The sequence below is a fragment of the Cryptotermes secundus genome, unplaced genomic scaffold, assembly GCF_002891405.2.
Source record: "Cryptotermes secundus unplaced genomic scaffold, Csec_1.0 scaffold230, whole genome shotgun sequence".
Taxonomy (NCBI): domain Eukaryota; kingdom Metazoa; phylum Arthropoda; class Insecta; order Blattodea; family Kalotermitidae; genus Cryptotermes; species Cryptotermes secundus.
The window spans coordinates 65,265-84,055 of NW_019722429.1; the positions used below are offsets into that span (position 1 = coordinate 65,265).

The following is an 18,791-nucleotide window of genomic DNA, read 5'->3' on the forward strand; positions in this document are numbered from 1 at the left end:
AAGAAAGAAAGTTTTAGGCTTAATGGGTGCATAGAGAGGGCTGGGTTGGTGTCCTGATAAGGACAGTGTGTACCGACCTAGGTGGCTGAGTGGAAAACCCTGTAAGGGAGCTATCCACAATCTTTCAGGAAGGACATGAGAGGTTTCCATGATTGTCTCAGGCAGAGGCTGCTATCCCTGATAATGTTCTTGGGGTGCATATCAATCTCATTCACATCTGTGATGATATGATCCATATGTCTGGGTTTGATGGAGATGATGCTGGTATTGTGGAGCTAGAAGCAGTGTTCCAAGCTGATGCTTTGCTTTGCCAGGGCTGATTTGTCCAGGTGTTCTAGCTGTGTATACTAATGGTGCACCTTCAACCTGGTGTTGATCAAACAGCATGTCTGTCTGAGGTAGACCTGCCTGCATTCACAGGGGAGAAGCGAGCTGGGTAAGACTAGTTTGGAGAGACTTCGAAGTTTGCAGTACCGTGGCAGTGTCACATGATGAAATCCCTGTATGAAACCGCAACTGTAAACCTTGATAGCTTACATATTGTCAATTGCATCTAATGATGAACTGTAAGGTTTGAAACATATCAAGCTAAATAATTTGTTTCATGTTGTTCTTATTTATGGTAAATACATATTTCACATAAATATGTGTCTTCTTTGCTAATCATATTCCTAGTATTCTGCCAGTCAGGAACTAGTATGAGGAGAAGTGGATGTATAGTGTAAAAGAGTAGTTTCTCATTTTTTGGCATCATCAGGCAGCTAAAAAAAGATGATCCTCCAGACTGGAGGATTTGGAGGGGTATAATGACACATTTCAGGAAAGAAATTATTATGAAGTGCTGTGATGAACCTTGAACTTAGACATATTTTTTAGTACTTACTAAGTATTGGTAAATGAATATGAGATTTGGAGTGTCACCTGGAGGTAAGAGATCACTTAGGAAACCAAGGCATAGATAGACCATACAGGAACAGAGTATGAGGGTGTAGACTAAATTTAACTCATGGTGGTGTCCAATGTCAAACTTGTGAACATGACTCCATAAAAAGCAGGGAAGTTTTTGAAGAGGTGAGTGAAGCTTCTCAAGGACTCTGCTTTATGGAGTTTTTTAATTGAAGGTAGTAGTAGTTTTTATGAAGTAAAGACTTGATCCTGTTACATATGAGGGACATTGCTAATGTAAACTGGGTGTGTTTATGGGTGCCTAAACTAAGTGAACATCATTTTGCAGACTGATGACAGAGTGGCGGATGACACGTGGTATAGAGGATCAGACCAAAGCATTTCTTGATGGCTTTAATGAAGTTGTTCCTTTGGAATGGCTGAAGTATTTTGATGAGCGTGAACTGGAACTGATGCTATGTGGGATGCAAGAGATTGATGTTGACGATTGGCAACGCAACTCTATCTATCGTCATTACACCCGAAACAGCAAGCAGGTGACGTGGTTCTGGCAGGTGAGAACATTTGTATTAACATAGTAAAATGTAAAGGCAAAAATTGCATTCTCTTTATGCCAAAGCACCATAAAGGCATATAGCTGGCATGGAGGTAAAGCTCGTTACACTCAGCACTAGTTGGAAATAAGCAAGCTTCACGTGGGCGACACTCCCTCCAGGGAAAGAGACCTCAGTACCCCTTGGAGAGGAAGCTGGTTGGACTTCAGAGTTAATACAAATACCTGGTTCTATCAAAAAGTTCCAGAAATATGAATTTTGCGCGTGAATGGTTATGAGTACATCGAAATACCGCTGGGTGTCTCCCCACACACCCTTCTTGAATCAGTGTGGCCAGCGGCGTCGAGTTGAGTTGTTGGGTTTATTGTTGGTTAATGTGTTTCCACAAGCTTGCGGTTTTGTGATGGTTAACCTGAGAGAGCAGCATGTCTGTATAAAGTTTTGTTTTAAACTTCAGAAAACCACTACAAAAACACACCAAATGTTGAAACAAGCTTTTGGTGACAACAGTTTAGGCCAGACACAAACTTACGACTGGTATAAGCGTTTCAAAAATGGCCGAACATCGACCGATGATGACGATTGTTCGGGATGACTGTTAACTGGCACCACACCAGAAAAAGTCACAAAAATTAGGGATCTGATTCTGCAAGATCATAGACTGACCATCGAACACCTTGGGACTAAGTTATGGTACATGTAAACGAATTTTGTCAGAGGGACTGAATATGAGGATTGCGGCAAAGTTTATGCCATAACTGCTGAAAAATGTACAGAAGTACTTGGAAGTCTGCAGGGAACTTCAACAAAAGCTTTAAGAGGATCCAGACTTTCTTTTGAAGGTTGTCACTGGTGACAACAGTTGGGTTTATGGTTGCAACCCTGAAAATAAGCAGCAGTCGTCGCAATGGAAGAGCTGTTCTTCACCTCAGCCAAAAAAAAGCTTGACAAGTCAAGAGCAACGTTAAATCCATGTTGATCTGTTTTTTGATATTGACGGAATTGTTCATAAGGAGTTCATCCCTCCTGGTCAGCCAATAAAGAATTATATCGCGATGTTCTAAGGCGTTTGAGGGAGGACATGAGAAAACGTCCAGAGAAGTGGCGCACGAACGACTGGGTACTGCACCATGACAACGCACGACCGCATATGGCTTACATTGTGCAGGAATTTTTGGCTAAAAACAAGATGGCAGTTGTTCCCCACCCACCGTACTCACCAGACTTAGCTCCATGCGACTTCTTTCTCTTCCCCAAGATGAAAATCAAGTTGAAGGGGTGAAGATTTGATACAGTTGAGGAAATTCAAGCAGAAACGGAGACAGTACTAAACACCCTAACAAAGAAAAACTTCCAGGATGCATTTCAAAAGTGGCAGAAATGCTGGGATTGGTGTATGCGCTCCCAAGGGGACTACTTTCAAGGTGATGGTGCAGAATAAGATCCAGGTATGACGTAATAGTTTTTATTAATATATTTCGGGAACTTTTGGATAGCACCAAGTATAATGTAAAGATGATAATCCATGCTTGTACTGATAATTTGGCCAACTTTAGTGACTTTAGGGTCCCCAGAGGGTGAAGCATCCAAAATTAACAGCCATGGGGATTCGTTGCACTGACCACGCGACACCCTCTATCTACTAAAATTGGCAGTAAGTTCGCTAACAAGCGGCTGTCACTTGGTCGGTACGGTCCACTTTGCGGACTAAGGCCACAGGGTTTTGCGTGCGTGCGTGTGTGTGTGTGTGTGTGTGAGAGAGAGAGAGAAGCATTTAATACCTGTAGTCAGTACAATCCTGAGATGTCAGAAGTACATCTAGTGTTGACCTCTGAACGTAAGCTGTGTTGTGCCAGACTGATTCACTTATCATTAGCAGATTGAGATACCTGATACATTTTCCACTATACAAGACCAAATGTTGCCACACTTAAACCCTGGTATGACATGGAATCTCATTGCAGTTAATCTGACCCATCATTTTGAATCATTCTGCATTCTCATGCCCTGCAATCCTAATCATAATTGCAGTTGTCACCCAAATTAACATAATGATGAATGAGTGAAGAGAGCAGCCTTGAATTCTCTTGTAATTAAGGTAAAAGGTGAAAAGTGATGAGAAATTTAGAAGAGTGGTTTCAGGAAAAAAATCCTGCTATATTGGTTTTTTAATCTACAATAGGCTCATACCTGAATCTCTTCCATATAGCAGATTACAGAAATTAAACTTTTGCAGTAATATCATCTATGTGTTTTTTCTTCTCTTTAAGATGCTTTTTATATATACGAAGAGTGTTCTGTATATAATGCCTTTTTTTTTAATGAAAGCTACAACAGATACAGAAAGCATAATAATGCAGTTAAATAGAGTAAGGTTTCAGCTACTTACAGTTATTTTTCCACATAATCACCGCCATTCGTTATGCACTTTTGCCAGCAATGAACAAAAGCCTGTATGCTGCGCTCGTAAAAGTCTGTGCCAGCAGAGGCAAATCACTTTCTTACAGCTGCCATGACAGCATCGTTGTCTGGAAAATGTTGCCCACGTGTAGTCCATCTTTCATAGGCCCAAAGAGATGGAAGTCTGAAGGTGCTAAATCGGGGCTATAAGGTGGATGTGGTAGGACGGTCAAGCCAAACTTTGCAATGTGCACGGTGGTTTCCAAACTGGTATGGGGTCTAGCATTATCATGTTGCAAGCGAAAGGTTGTCTGCTTCTCTGTCCTGACCTGGGAAATACGGGCTTTCAGCTTAATCAGCGTCGCCTTGTAGCATTCAGAATTGACAGTCGCACCAGGTTCCAGGAAATCCAACAAAATCACACCCCACCTATCCCAAAAGACCATGCACATCACTTTCCCTGCCGATGGCTGTGTCTTGAACTTCTTTTTTCTTGGGGAATCCAGATGTCACCACTCCACGGACTGTCTTTTGGATTCTGGCTCCTAGTGGTGACACCATGTCTCATCTCCTGTGAAGATGCTGTCCAGAAATTTGTCACCTTCAGCCTCAAACTGATGCAACAGGTCCTGAGAAACTTCCATTCGATGAGCTTTGTGGTCCTGTGTAAGCGTCCACGGGACCCATCTGGAACAAACTGCGATAATCCAGCTTCCCCAACATCGTTTCCAATGCGTTACAGCTGATATTAAGCCGTGCACACTGTTCCCTGGTTGTTATCTGCCGATCTGTACGGATGAGGCGCTGTTCATTGTGAGGAGTGGCAGCTGAGCAGGGACGCCCAGGGCGTGGTTTGTCACGTACTTCACTTTTGCCACTGTTGAAAAGCACTACCCAGCACCTCACTGTGCTGACATCCACTGTATCATCTCCGTACACCTTTAGCAAGTGTCGATGGATGTCAATGGGTGCAATTTGTTCAGCAGTGAGAAATTCAATAACACATCCCTGTTTCTTACACACTTCTATGTCAGACGCCATTTTGGTAGACTGCTCTGCTGTCGCTATCTGTTGCACAACAACCAAACTAACAGTACATTGGTGGGAAGGTTCAACCTTTACTACAACACCACCAACATCCAGCTCAGATGTTGCATATTAACACAAAAAAATAGGACGCATTTTATACAGAATGCCCTTAGTATTTCTGTCATCAGTGGTTTTGGAGAAATGTGCATTTTCAGAAAATGGGGCACAGTTTTAATTAAGTGCCAGAATTTAATTCAGGCTGTGAGTGACTACAAGGAAGATTTAAATGTGGTACAGTGAAGATTAAGCACCACACCAAAGCGGCCTCCGTAGTCTAGAGGTAACGTTCCCACCTCATGACTCGTAGTACGCAGGTTCAAATACCTGTCGTCAAATTTTTAAGGGCGGAAAAATTCAGGGAACAAGTCCTCCGGGAGGGACTTTAAGCCGTGGGTCCTGTGTCGTAGCTTTACGACACGTAAAAGAACCTCATATCTCCAAAGGAGGCCACTGAGTCAAATTCAAGGACGTTTCCCGCCCAACANGGCGCGACTGATGGTAAGCACAATGGACCAGTACAGGTCTCAGTGCATGGGGAAACCCACCCTCTCCAATAACTAACTAACTAACTAAGCACCACACCATGAAGACATGGGAAACTAGAGGTATAGCTTCACATATTCTTAGCCTCATACTGTAGCAACTCCCCTAACAGTAGATTCCCCAGTATTCATTGCATACACAAACTTCCTTTCCGGTCAGAAAGGAACTGACCTGTGAAAGGTCATGTGAAACATTATGTGTGTGGTTGTGAGCCAGGTGAAATGAAGGAAAGGGAATAACATAAAGGACAGATAACTTTGAACAGTGTTAGAGGAGGGAAGGTCTATGAATTTCTGAACTCTTGAGTTATAAATGTAACACTTATTGTTTCAGTTTGTTCGGTCAATGGACAGTGAGAAGCGAGCTCGTCTGCTGCAGTTTGTTACGGGTACTTGCAGAGTTCCGGTTGGGGGATTTGCGGAACTCATGGGTGAGTTAATTAGGTTTCACACAACAGATACCCAGTGTTTATGAATGCAGTTTATGTTTACAACACCTGAATGGTTTCGTTGATTGTAGTCATATTTTGTATTTATAAGTGATTAATCTCATTTCTGGGATATGAAAAATATGAACCTCAAAATTCTCTCTGTACATGAAGGTGAAACAAAATTGTAACCTTTCTGAAAGAAGTGAATCTAATAATTTTGATCAGTTTTCAAGTTGGTTATAGAGAATGCAGTCCTAAACAATGTTTCACAGAGAATTATTGGGTTTTGGTACTTTTCCATTGTCCAGAATTCTAGGTAATAGAAGACACGACATTTCGGAAATTGGATCTGTTTCTGTCTTCAGGTGATGAAGGAAGACACCTACTCAGTTTGGCCCTTAGAAATCACTGGAGTGATTGAGATTAGCTTCTTCTAAGGGGCCCAACTGAATAGGTGTCTTCCTTCCTCACCTGAAGACAGAAACAGATCCAGTGTCTGAAACATCATGTCTTCTCTTGCCTAGAATTGCGGACAATGTAAAAAGTCCAAAATCCCAGTAATTCTGTGTGTCATCCACCATTGTCAGAATCCTATAGAATGTTTCACAGGCCTTACATCCCAAATAATTACACTTACAACTGATATGGTAGTGTTTGTGCTTGCACTGTCTTTACCCTTGAAGCCTCTAATTTTAGTGCTTTATTTTAGACTGATATATGCATTGAGTTATTGCATCTTTGTATGCATTGTCCAGCTGGCCCAGCGTTCCATTTTCATGCTGTTAAAATACCCTGTTATTTTAAGCCAGCCTATGGCAGCTGTGGCACTGAAATTCCATCCACTGCTTTATACAGACTTCCATATTGCTTATATGCTATGAGTAACTCACAAACATCTAGCCTAGAAGAGTCAGTGTTAGACTGAGAAGATAAGGTTCCAGTCATATTCATTCAAAGTGAGCATTCTGTCGGTATGCCATCACATTATTTCAAAGTCATATCAGCATCTGAGTCAGAAATAAGATGAAATTAAGGGAAAGTTCACACATATGTACATGTGAGAGAGAGAGAGTTTAATTCCTGGAATGGCCTTGTGAAAAATTGTCTCCTTGTGAAGCTATGCACTTCGTAAGACAGTGGTGACAGTGCCAGAAACAGTCTTGAAAATCATTTTCAGGAATATCTCATAACATTATCATGTTGCATTGGATGTCAGGAATCTTTGTCCCTTCAGGGCATTTTTTTAATTTTGGAAAGAGCCAAAAATTGCAGGGGGCTAAGTCAGGTGAATAAGGTGGATGGTCCATTTTTGTAATGGATTTCTTGGCCAGGAACTCCCAAACTCTTTAACACCACATGTGCAGGGGCATTGTCATGGTGGAGAATCCACTTGTCAGGCCAGAGTTTGGGGCTTTTCCTCTGAACAGATTCTTGTAATCTTATCAGCATTTCCAAATAACACTGTTGATTCACCATTTGTTCTTGTGAATTGAATTCATACTGAACTATCCCCTTGTGATTGAAGAAACACAAGCATGGTATTGAACTGCAAGCAAGACATGCATTCTTTTTTTGGCAGAGGTGAATTCTTTGTTTTCCACTGCATACTCATTTTTTCCTGGGTTATTTTGTAAACCCCACGTTTCAACACCGATAATGACCCTATCAAACATCTCTGCATTGTCTAAAAGATCAGATGAAACGTGAAGCTGACATCATTTCTGGTTGTCTCTCAAGATTCGAAGCACTGTCTTTGCAGATATTTTTCTCATTTCCAAATCATCCGTAATAATTTCTTGCACTATTTCCCTATTCATACTCAGTTCTTGTACTATTAGTCTCACTTCTAATCTTTGATCTCAGCAGACCAAGGTTCATACTCTGTCCACATTTGCATCTGTCCTGTGTGTTTTTGGCTGCCCACTTTCTCGTTCATCTTGCACATCTAGCCCTTCCTTGAACTTCCTATACAAACAGACTCCATGGCCTGTAGTCCTCAGGTGAACTATACTGAGCGACTGTCGCTTGTTGGCGAAGTTAATGCCAACTTTAGCGGATAGAGGATGTCGCATGGTCAGCGCAACGGATCCCCACGGCCGTTAATTTCGGTTTTCTAGACCGGCTTGAACCTCCTACGCCATTCATAAACACTCAGTTTCTATATAGTGTATTCACCATAAGCCACTATTAATAGAGCTAACTTTTCACCATCACTTTTACCAATTTTCACACAAAACTTGATGTTTATCCGCTGCTCCAGATTCTTGTCACTTATTTTTCTGCTAACAGTGTACCATGGACACATACTACTTCTGCTGCTTGGGTACATGAGTTTGCCTGATTCGACATGCTGCGGCCATTGTAGGAATGAAATTGTGGTTGGGATGGGGGGGAGTGTGAGTGGAAGGTTGGGCAGCATCAGGAGTTTTGAACATAGATATTCTGCATTGTAATCCATTCAAATAAAAATAATGAATACTAGGCATGTGCTGAATCTGAAATTTTTAAAGTCAAATTGAGAACAAATTTCTCAGTCTTAATTTGAATGCTAGTTGCTTGGTCTTGAGTGTAACTGTTGGAAATTCTAGCAAGAATCAAGACATCAGTAAAATCCATTCCGTTTATATTTCTGCCCATATGCAATGTTTCTCCACTTTTCAGGTTTATCTCTCACAGGGTACGCTTTGTGGTGTTGCTCACAATTGAAAGGCTTTGTACGTTCCAGATTTTTCTAGAGTCTGAATTTTTTTCTGATGTCCCTCAGATGAGTGGTAACACATGGTGCCTTTCCTGGTTTCATGACCAATTGATTTTTTTTTTTTTTGCTAGGTGCTTGTTTTATGAATCTTATGGAGTGTCCATTTCACGTTAATGTGACCCTTACAGTTGCTTGTTCTTTTAGACTGTCTTTGTCTATACATATGACTTTTGTGCTGTTACCTAGGCATTTGATTATATACCTTACCTGGTACCAAGCAGGGCATAATCAAATGCTTAAGTAACAGCAGAAGCCATATAGATTGAATCCTGCATGTTTTGTCTGGGCATTAATATTGTGACATGTTGCGCAATGGAGAACCCCTCCCTACCCAGAAGCAATGTGGCAGCTCAGGCCACAGTGACGTGGCAGATGAGTCAGCACTCCCCCCCCCCCTCCGCGGTGACGTAACGCGCAACGCCGTAATTGCTACGTACCCATAAACAACTNAACGCTGTTGACGCGGGCAACAGGTAACAGCGAACGGAATAAAAGCCGTCTGAGCAGCAAGCGAGGGCCAGTGTGTGATCAACAGTTCTCAAGGCAGCAGCCTACGAGTAGAGTTGAAATATAGCAGCAGTCGCAAGAAGAAGACCCGAACGCATGGTTACAAGATTTTATGTGACAGTGTGCGATAACTAAGAAGTCTTTTGAAGACTTATTGTGTGCTTTCAAGACTTTGTGTGTGCTGTAGTACAGTTATATTTGGAGTGTGTAATTCAGAGAGTCTTGTATAGCTCCCGCGTTATTAATACGTGAAGACTCTTGAAGATAGCGTTAAGAGATTTTGTTGTAGGGTTCGTAAAGTGTGGAAACCCGTAACATTGTTATAATTAATTGTAGTCATTACTTGTAGGTTGTTCAATAAACCAGTTAACAATCTGAACGGCATCTTCAGTAACCCAACACATTACACTGGTGTCAGAAGTGGGATCAAACTTAAACACGCCACAAACAAATTGTTGTGCATTGAATATTTTATTGCTACAAAATGGAGATGCAGCAAATGATGGAAATGCTTCTCAAGGAAATCAGAGCTAGCCAAGAAAAAAACGGAGGCAAAATTGGACGCCAGCATGAAAACCCATCAAGAAGAGATGAGGGCAAACCAAGCAAAAGCAGATGCCAACCGAGTGTGAATGGAGACCAATAGGAGGAAAGACAAAGAGGATTTCCTGGCGAAATTTCCTGTGTTAGTAACTAGACACAGTTTTTGGATTGATAATTGAATTTGTTGAATAATAATTACTCTTATTTACAAATAATCGCATGGTTTGCAGGTATTTACAGTCATTCACAGTTCATTATATTACTCCTGGTTGGTTCCTTATTGGTTCTGTCATCACAAACATGTTGCCAGTCTTCAGTCTCTAATAACGGGGACGTAATGGCTAACTCTGAGCTCCCTGTGTGTAGCCCTTTCTTGGATTAACTATAAAGCATCCTCCAACAGTTCCTGTACTGTTGTGCCTGTTGGAGTTAGTCGTGGTGCGTATATGTGGTTGTCAGTGATTGGTACCCAACATTGCTCAGCAGTGGACACCTCTGTGACATGTTACTTTTGGTATCATGTTATGATACTGTGTCCTATGACATGTTTTCAGGGATTCCAGGATCAACATAGAACATTGTTAATGATCAGGTAAATGTGAAAGATGAATCTGCCCACAGGCTTGAATTCTGATAAAAAAAGTTGTGAATGCTTTCTGACTGTTGAATACTCTAGCTCTTCAGCATCACTCCCAGGTATTGAAGGATTTATGAAAATTAAAGTGATAACAGTCCTTTCAGTGATGTCAAACAGTGCAGAGAAATTTTCAAATTGTTATGTATTTTTCTTTTACTTTTTTGTAATGTAAAAGAAGCACATTTTCTGAGTTTTTTTGTGCCCATGGCATCTTAATTTTTTTATGACTTCCATAATTGTGTGTATGAGGCCAGAAGGGTTGCACTGCCAAAAACACATGGCAAAAGGGTGATTTAGTGAACTGTAGTTCTTTAGAGAAAAGTGTGTATCATACTGTTACATTGTACTTTGAAAACGTTTTTGTGGCACACAGTATTTCATTCCATATGTAAAACTGGGCTACTGTTACAGGGAGCAATGGTCCACAGAGATTCTGCATTGAAAAAGTTGGCAAAGACACATGGCTACCTAGGTCTCACACTTGTTTCAACAGACTGGATCTCCCTCCATACAAGAGTTATGACCAAATGGTAGAGAAATTGAACTATGCCATCGAAGAGACAGAAGGTTTCGGTCAGGAATAAAGTGCAGTTCTGTAGTGTGCAGTAATAAGAAGTGGTTAGAAGACTGGCCAAGTCATAGGTAAACCAGCAAGATGTGAAACATGCTAAAATGTAAGAGGAGGTTGGTGCTTAAGATTTGTAGTACAGTCTGAAACAGATCAGAGCATTAGTCCCACAGTGTGCTGCAGATAGCTAGGTCATATACACAAAAACTTATTTCATACAATTTGGCTAAGGATTACTGTACCTGTTATTTGTGTATATAATGCTCTTAATGTTAATGAACTGATTCTTAATTGTTATGAAGCTCATTGTATACAGGTACATTTAGCATGACACACTTTATTGGTTTCTTTTTTGTTATGAAAACAGTGACAAAATTTTGTTAACTCTTGCTTAATGCATGAAATAATGGGGCCTATTTTGGACTTTTTATGTCATGATACATTCTATTTCTTTATACTGCAGTAAATCTTATAATATCATTGTTTTATATATATATATATATGAATATAAAATAAATATTGAAATTGTGGCTTATATAAGGATATCAAAGAATCCCCTCTCTACCAGGGTCTAGAAGATTTAAGACTAGTGTTTCTACAGTATTTTGTTTTTTCCAACCTTTGTTTCACAGGGACAATATTAATATCATTATTATGCTTGAAATTTTGAAGAAGCGATTATGTGGCATTTAAATGAATTTAGGCACGTATTTTATATAATGTAATATATATTGTGCCCAAACGAGGTTTGCAGTTTAGCTTCAAAGTTTTCTGATAGTCATATTCGTGGAAGTCATATACAGATATCACATTAAGTTATAATGCATTATGTATTATAATGTAAATATCTATAATATTAATATCCAAAGATAATGTAGATACTGAATGAGTATTTCAAGAGTTTTTTCCTTTTCTGTATAGCTACAAATCAGAATCAATTTTGTACTGGAGGAGCTGGTTTTCTAACTGAACCATCCCATAATCTGCAGATTTTATGTGCTTTTCCGGACTATTGATTTTCTTTTTTTAAAGGTTGTCTTGAAATGTAATATATTTTAACTACAAGTGCAAAAGAAATGGCATATTTTTTAAAAAAATGCAAATTAAAATATGGTAACATTATTTTTATGAGGGGAAAGGGGTAAATGTATGGCACACAATTGCTTTTCACCACAGCCTGTAGATTTATGTTGCTAGGGATTACATACATAAAGGAACTGTCTAGAGGAAACAAAATTGAAATAATACAACTCTGTGACAAAGCTTAGTCAATTCTACAGCAAGAAAAGGTTTGGGTAAATCATAGTTGTACTGTGGATTTTGTTCATTTCTGAAATTTGATTCCCAAACTGAAATTTTCTTCCATGAACAAGTGATCCAAGCTGAGGTATTTATATGTGTGTATGTGTGCATATGCATGCATATGTACACACACACTAGCAAGCCATGATTGAAGTACAACCACATCTGTCAGTATGTAAATATTGAAATATGTATACATATGATCTATTTAAAGGGTCTCAAAAATAAATTTATAGTGTACAACTTCAATGCAAATAAAACTTCTCAGAGAATAAGGTGACAGTCACCAGACTGTTGAAAATTCATGTTCGTACCTAACTTTGGAGAGAAAGCTGTCCAACCCAGCTCCCTGGTAATAAAGTGCTCTTAACCTTTATATGCTTAGCACACTGATCCATCAGCACGTCAGGTAAAGACCAGAACACTCAGGCAGCCAGTCTATCAACTCCTTATGAATCATACTCCTGTTAGTTATATAAATGGGTTCAAAGGTGGCAGTACAAGACAGTACCTAATTCTCCAAGTTCTATTTCACAGTTTTTTTACTCAGATAACATCCCTTTATATATAAAACATTTTTTTAAACAAAATATGTTTAGCTCACATATTTACTTGGTGGTTCAGTGCTTTCTTGGTCTGTGGTTTTAGTTGTGGTTTACTATGAATATATCATAGTTTAGTGGCGGTGTTTGTTTTATATTGTCATGCATAGGGGTGACTTATATAAGACAGGTTTTGAGTTGGATGATTGGATTTATTGCACCCTGTACATTCACACAGTTCGGGACCACAGGCAATTACAGCACTATCTCTGTTCTACACAGTTCAGCGTTGCACATGCACTAGGATTCTCAGTCTTCACTAGCCATGTCCTGGCAACAGATTTATCCCAGTCTCACTGTAATTCACACATGAAGTCTTGGCACAGTCTAATTCCTTTCTTGCCACTTCTGCAACTGCCAATACCAAAGACTTGACCCGATTCTCTACTGACTATATTCTGTACTCCCTGCTACTCTGCTTCTATGAGAGCAGTCAATTTAAAGGTACAGCACCAAATTACATCAACATATTGCAAAAAAAATCTTCAGTAAAGTCAAGAAACACTACATACTAATGTTTATTTTTCCACATAGTCACCTTTAGCATTCAGACAATAGTCCCATCATTTTAGAAGTTTAAACATTCCTTTACAGTAGTGTTCCTCTCTAAGGAATGTGAAGTATTGCACAATACAATTTGCAATGTATTTTGGTCCACAAACCTTTTTCCTGATAAAAAGGTCTTAAATGACCCTAAGAGGTAGAAATCTGATGATGCTATATCAGGACTGTGTGGTGGATGCTGCAGAACTTCCCACTTGTGCTTCTGCAACCAGGCTGCTGTCCAGCCTGAAGTGTGAGGTTGTGTTCCATCATGCAGAAGCCTCACTCCAGCAGTTAATCGTCCTGGTTTCTTTTGTTTAATGGCTTCGCACAATTTTTCAAAAGTCTCAGTATTTGTCACTGTTGTCTCTTGTTTCTGGTGGGAGAAATTCACACAGCAGGAAGCCATCACAATCCCAGAGCATGGTAGCCATTGTTTTTTTTTACCAGATGGCTCAGTTTTGAATTTTTTTGTAGTGGGTGAATTGAGGCTGTTTCCAAGTCATCGAGTTTCTTTTTGACTCTGGGGTGTACTCGTAAACCCATTTTTATCTCATGTAGTTATGCTTTCCATGAACAATTCTCCTTCATCATGATAACACCAAAAATTTTCAAGTGAAGCAGCCATTCTTTTGCTTTTGTGCTTCTTGTTGAGCATTTTCAGAACCCAGCAGGCAGACGCTTTACAGAAGTTTAAATTGGAGATTATTTCATGAATAGTGATTTTTGCAATACCTATCACTTCAGCAATTTAATGAATTTTTACTTTTTGATCTTTCCTTATCAAACCTTCAACAATGACACAATTTTCATCAGTGTGCAAAGTCCTTGGTCTGCCTCTGTGTTTCTGTAGATCATCATTCAGTGCCATTTAACCATCTTTAAATTTGTTGCACCACACAGCAACTTCCTTTCGACTGAAAACGTTCTGGCCATAAACACCCACTAACCTGCAATGAATCCCGCTCTGACTCACTCCTGAATGCAGGAATCTGACCACTGTGTGGACCTCAAACTTAGAATAATTTCCAGTCACCTCAGCCATTCTATATGCTTGTAAAGCTTAGACACTTGGATGGAGAACAACAATAGCACAGCTACTTCTCCTCTACCTGACGTACCAATAAATGCAAGTGACATCGACATCTTACATGCAGGCCATATATAACAAACACTTGTACCTTCAATATTGGACTGCCCACATACTATTTCTACTGTCAAAGTCAAAATTGTATTACAACTGACAGTCAGTTGGTCTGTTTCTCTTGGAATAAAGCGTCCATCTGAGGCTTAAGACCAGATCTTTATTACTGTCAGATAGTTGCAGGTTTGTTGATGTGGGGCAATATCTCTGATGAGAGGAAAGGTGTGTCATTTGCCAGAGTCACAGTCAGTAATAAGTCTGTTGTCAGTATGTAGAATTTACATTTACCATGTTATTAAATATATGTATACAGGGTGTCCCAGGAGGAATGGACCAAACTTCGGGAGGGTGTTCCTTATGTTAAAGTATGCCGATATAACCCAAAACACCTATGTCCAAAGTTGAACGGTTACGGAGATAATGGCCCAAGAAAAGTGTGGTCTTCTGGCAGGTCCACGCACTGTACCTATCAGCTGAGAGGCCTTATCTATGTTTGTCCTTGAGTGCCGTGATTCACCCTATCCGTGCTTATGTAGTTGGCTTTATCAGAACGCGCAGTCAGCACGTTACGTCAGCGCTTGCCATTCATGTGTCATGTATAGTGCTTGGAAACCCTAAGGACAATTATGACATGGCGAGCGAGTATTTTGTACTTCAATTTTATGGCTTCATGTCACTCACAAGTTAGTTTGATGTTACGTACATTATTAACATTACAGAATCCACATATTCCTGCCAGTTTTAATATGTATTTTGTAATCAACAAGTGTGCAACGCCGGTCAAAGTTTGACACTTCTCTGGCCATTATCTCCGTAACCGTTCAACTTTGGACATAGGTGTTTTGGGTTATATCGGCATACTTTAACATAAGGAACACCCTCCCGAAGTTTGGTCCATTCCTCCTGGGACACCCTGTATACAACATATACAAGGCCTCTCAGTACAGCAGATCATGCCCTATCATTGGTACTGCTACTGTCCTGCTGAACACTTCCCTATGGAAAACACCATCTTCTCTTGTCCAGAATGCGTGTTCACTAGTTCATTACCTAGCAATGGATGACCTGTGTTGTGGGAATGTGTTTACTGACCTGTTGTTTAGCAGTGCATATACACATCACAATATATTTAGTTATTTTACATTTTTAACTACACACTAGCTGGTTGAAGCTCTAGGTTAGATATCTCTGACATGTTGGAATATGTAGATTCAGTTGACAGTGATAGTGACTTCATTCTGGAAAGTGACACTGATGATGCAAGTGGAGGATGAGGAGGAGGCAGAGACAGTAAGGACCCACATGCCACACCCCCAGCTGCTCACCCTGTGTCTGTCAGTGAAGAGGACGACATGGATGAAGAATACTACAGGGAAATTCTGTCACCTGAGTAACCTCTTCCTTTCCAATTCCAAGAAATGTCTGAACCTAAGCATATGCATCCTCTTGTTGCTTACTTCCATCTCTTCACAGACTTGATCCTTACCTTCATGGTGACAGAATCCAACAGATATGCACAGCAAGCAATTAGCAGTAAAGTGGGTAATGGTGTCCACTCTGCTAAAGAACTGGACCAGATATTACAGTGCACAAGATGAAAGGATTCCTGGCCTGTATTGTAAGTATGTGCATCATCAAATAGCCAACCATAACATCATACTGATCCAACTCTTTGTTCCCAAGCCACCCCATGGTTGGGGAAAATGTTTACCAAGCATCGCTTTTCCCACTTTCTGCAGATGGTGCGTTATTGGAAAAGGGTAGCTTTTAACATCATAGCCAGAGGCCGTGCCATAGCTCAAGCGGTTAGTCACTGGCTTCCCACCACAGTGGCCCGGGTTCGATCCCGGGTCTGGTCAAGTGGGATTTGTGGTAGACAAAGTGGCACTGGGGCAGGTTTTCTCCGAGTACTTCAGTTTCCCTGCCAATCTTCATTCTACCAATTTCTCCACAATCACCCTCACCTATCATCTGGGGCTGGTACAATAGGCCAGAAGTCGCCGCAGTACAAGGGACTTAGTCCCACCCCACTAGCAATAAAAAAACATCATAACCAGGATGGTGTTCAATAGCTACATTTTTTTATTGCTAGTGGAGTGGTACTAAGTCCCTTGTACTGCAGCCACTTCTGGCCTATTGTACCAGCCCCAGATGATAGGTGAGGGTGATTGTGGAGCAATTGGTAGAATGAAGATTGGCAGGGAAACTGAAGTACTCGGAGAAAACCTGCCCCAGTGCCACTTTGTCTACCACAAATCCCACTTGACCAGACCCGGGATCGAACCCNGACAGTGCTGGAACAGATGATCCTCGGGGACCACAGGGACTCAGAAAACTCCCTGAAAAGGAGGAGTCCCAATGCGATACCTGCAATACAAAGGAGAGGAGGCAGAGAAACCTGAACAGTACTCACCAGATGCAATAAGGGGCTGCCTGGAGAATGCTTCCCTAAACACAGGTGCTAACTGCAAAAGGTATGTATGCACTGTTATACATAATGTGATGTAGTTCCAGACCAGAGAGCTCTTTGTGCATAAAACTTACATCAAAATTTAAAGAAAAATATTTTCTTTCTTACAGGCTTGCTGATAAGAAGGCCAAAAAGATAATTTTATTTTTTCCCTGAATTATGTTAAGTATTAACGCGGTAGCATAGTTGGTTGAGGGCCTATGGTACAAGCTGGAAGGTTTTGGGTTCAAGTCCCAATGAGGTCATTGGATTTTCTTCAATTGACCTAATCCTTCCAGCCACACTATGGCCCTGGGGTTCACTCAACCTCTAACAGAAATGAGTACCAGGAATTAAATAATTTTCCTGGTGAGTAAAGCGCGGCTGACGTAAGGCTGACAACCTTACTGCCATCTTTGAGCCGATTGTCTAGATCAGTGCTGTCCAACGTTCTTATGTACTCGGGCAGAATTCACTGATGCCTATGGAGGTGTGGGTGCCACCACACTACTACTACTACTACTACTACTACTACTACTTATACTGCTACTAATAATAATAATAATAATAAAATAATTAGAAATTTAATACTGACTAAATCTTTTGTTAACATAATTATATTTACTTACAGTCTTATGTATTTAGTGTGAAATTTGACACTGCATGTTAGCTGCAAGTTGTCAAAAATCTGGTGTGTACCTAGAACAGGCTGCTCTTAGTGCATCATCTAGGTGTGAGTCTGTTAGGCAGGATCGGTACTTATTTTTGATGATGCTCTTAGATGAGAATGCGACTTCGCACAGATACGTTGAACCAAAACAAGAATAAATTTTAAGAGCAATGCTATGAATCATGGGATATTTATTCCTGTCCACCTGAGTCCAGAAATTGATACAAGTTGCAAATGAGGATTTCAAAGATATGTCTTCTTGGAAATTTAAAATTTCCATTTCTAATTCTTCAAGATTATACTTTCCGAAGATTTCACACACCTCCCCTCCAAGTTCACTATCGTCAACAGTAGCGAATGGATTATTGATAAACATTGTCACTGGTTCAAGTGTTGAAAACTGGCTAAATCTATTACCATATTCGGTCACAAGGGCTTCAAGATGCTGGGCAAAAGATGGAAGATCGTATTCACAGCCATTTAAGGTTTCCACAACAGATTTCATATGCGGAAAATGTGAAAGGGAATTTCTGTTTAAATGTGCAATCCATAGCTTTAGTTTCTTTTGAAAAGCATTAACTACACTTATCGTGCTTGAAATGTTACAATCTTTCCCTTGTAATTCAAGATTTAACTCGTTTAATTTTGAGGTGATCATCATCATCAGTAATCTGTCAGACGACAGGTCCACAGTCTCTTCCAAAACAATTCCTCCGCTTAATGCGATCTAGAGCTTTCTCCTTCAAATGACAGTATCCTCTTTTGTCCCCAAGGTCATCCAGCATCTTCTTACGTCTTCTTCCTCGTCTTCTTGTCACTTCTATCCGCCCCTCTATCTTTCCTTCAATAACTTCTTTTAGAAGGCAGTTTCTGCGTAAAACATGACCAATCCAATTAGCCTTCCATTTTCTTATTTCATGTAGGATGTTCCTCTGCTCACTGACTCTTATTAACACTTCTTCATTTCTCGCATAATCGGTCCAACTGATCTTCTCCATCCTTCTCCAACACCACATTTCGAAACTTTCCAGATGTTTCTGATCTACTGCCCTAAGTGTCCATGTTTCAGCCCCATACAGAGCTATGCTCCAAATGTAGCATTTCACTAGTTTCTTCCTCAAATTTAAGTCCAATTTGCTGGTAAAA

The 18,791-nt window shown here is 40.3% G+C and overlaps 1 protein-coding gene across 3 annotated transcripts in view; it reads left to right on the top strand.

Annotated features, from left to right (window-relative positions):
• Positions 1-12,512, top strand: part of LOC111861327 (E3 ubiquitin-protein ligase Su(dx)) — a 56,844-nt gene extending 44,332 nt beyond the window's left edge. For all 3 annotated transcript variants that reach the window (XM_023845796.2, XM_023845797.2, XM_033750276.1), the window contains 3 exons: positions 1,235-1,460; positions 5,826-5,922; positions 10,779-12,512. In XM_023845796.2, coding sequence (XP_023701564.1) covers positions 1,235-1,460; positions 5,826-5,922; positions 10,779-10,951 — 496 coding nt within the window. In that variant the 3' untranslated portion in view covers positions 10,952-12,512. The remainder of the gene's footprint in view (positions 1-1,234; positions 1,461-5,825; positions 5,923-10,778) is intronic.
• Positions 12,513-18,791: the final 6,279 nt, after the last annotated feature.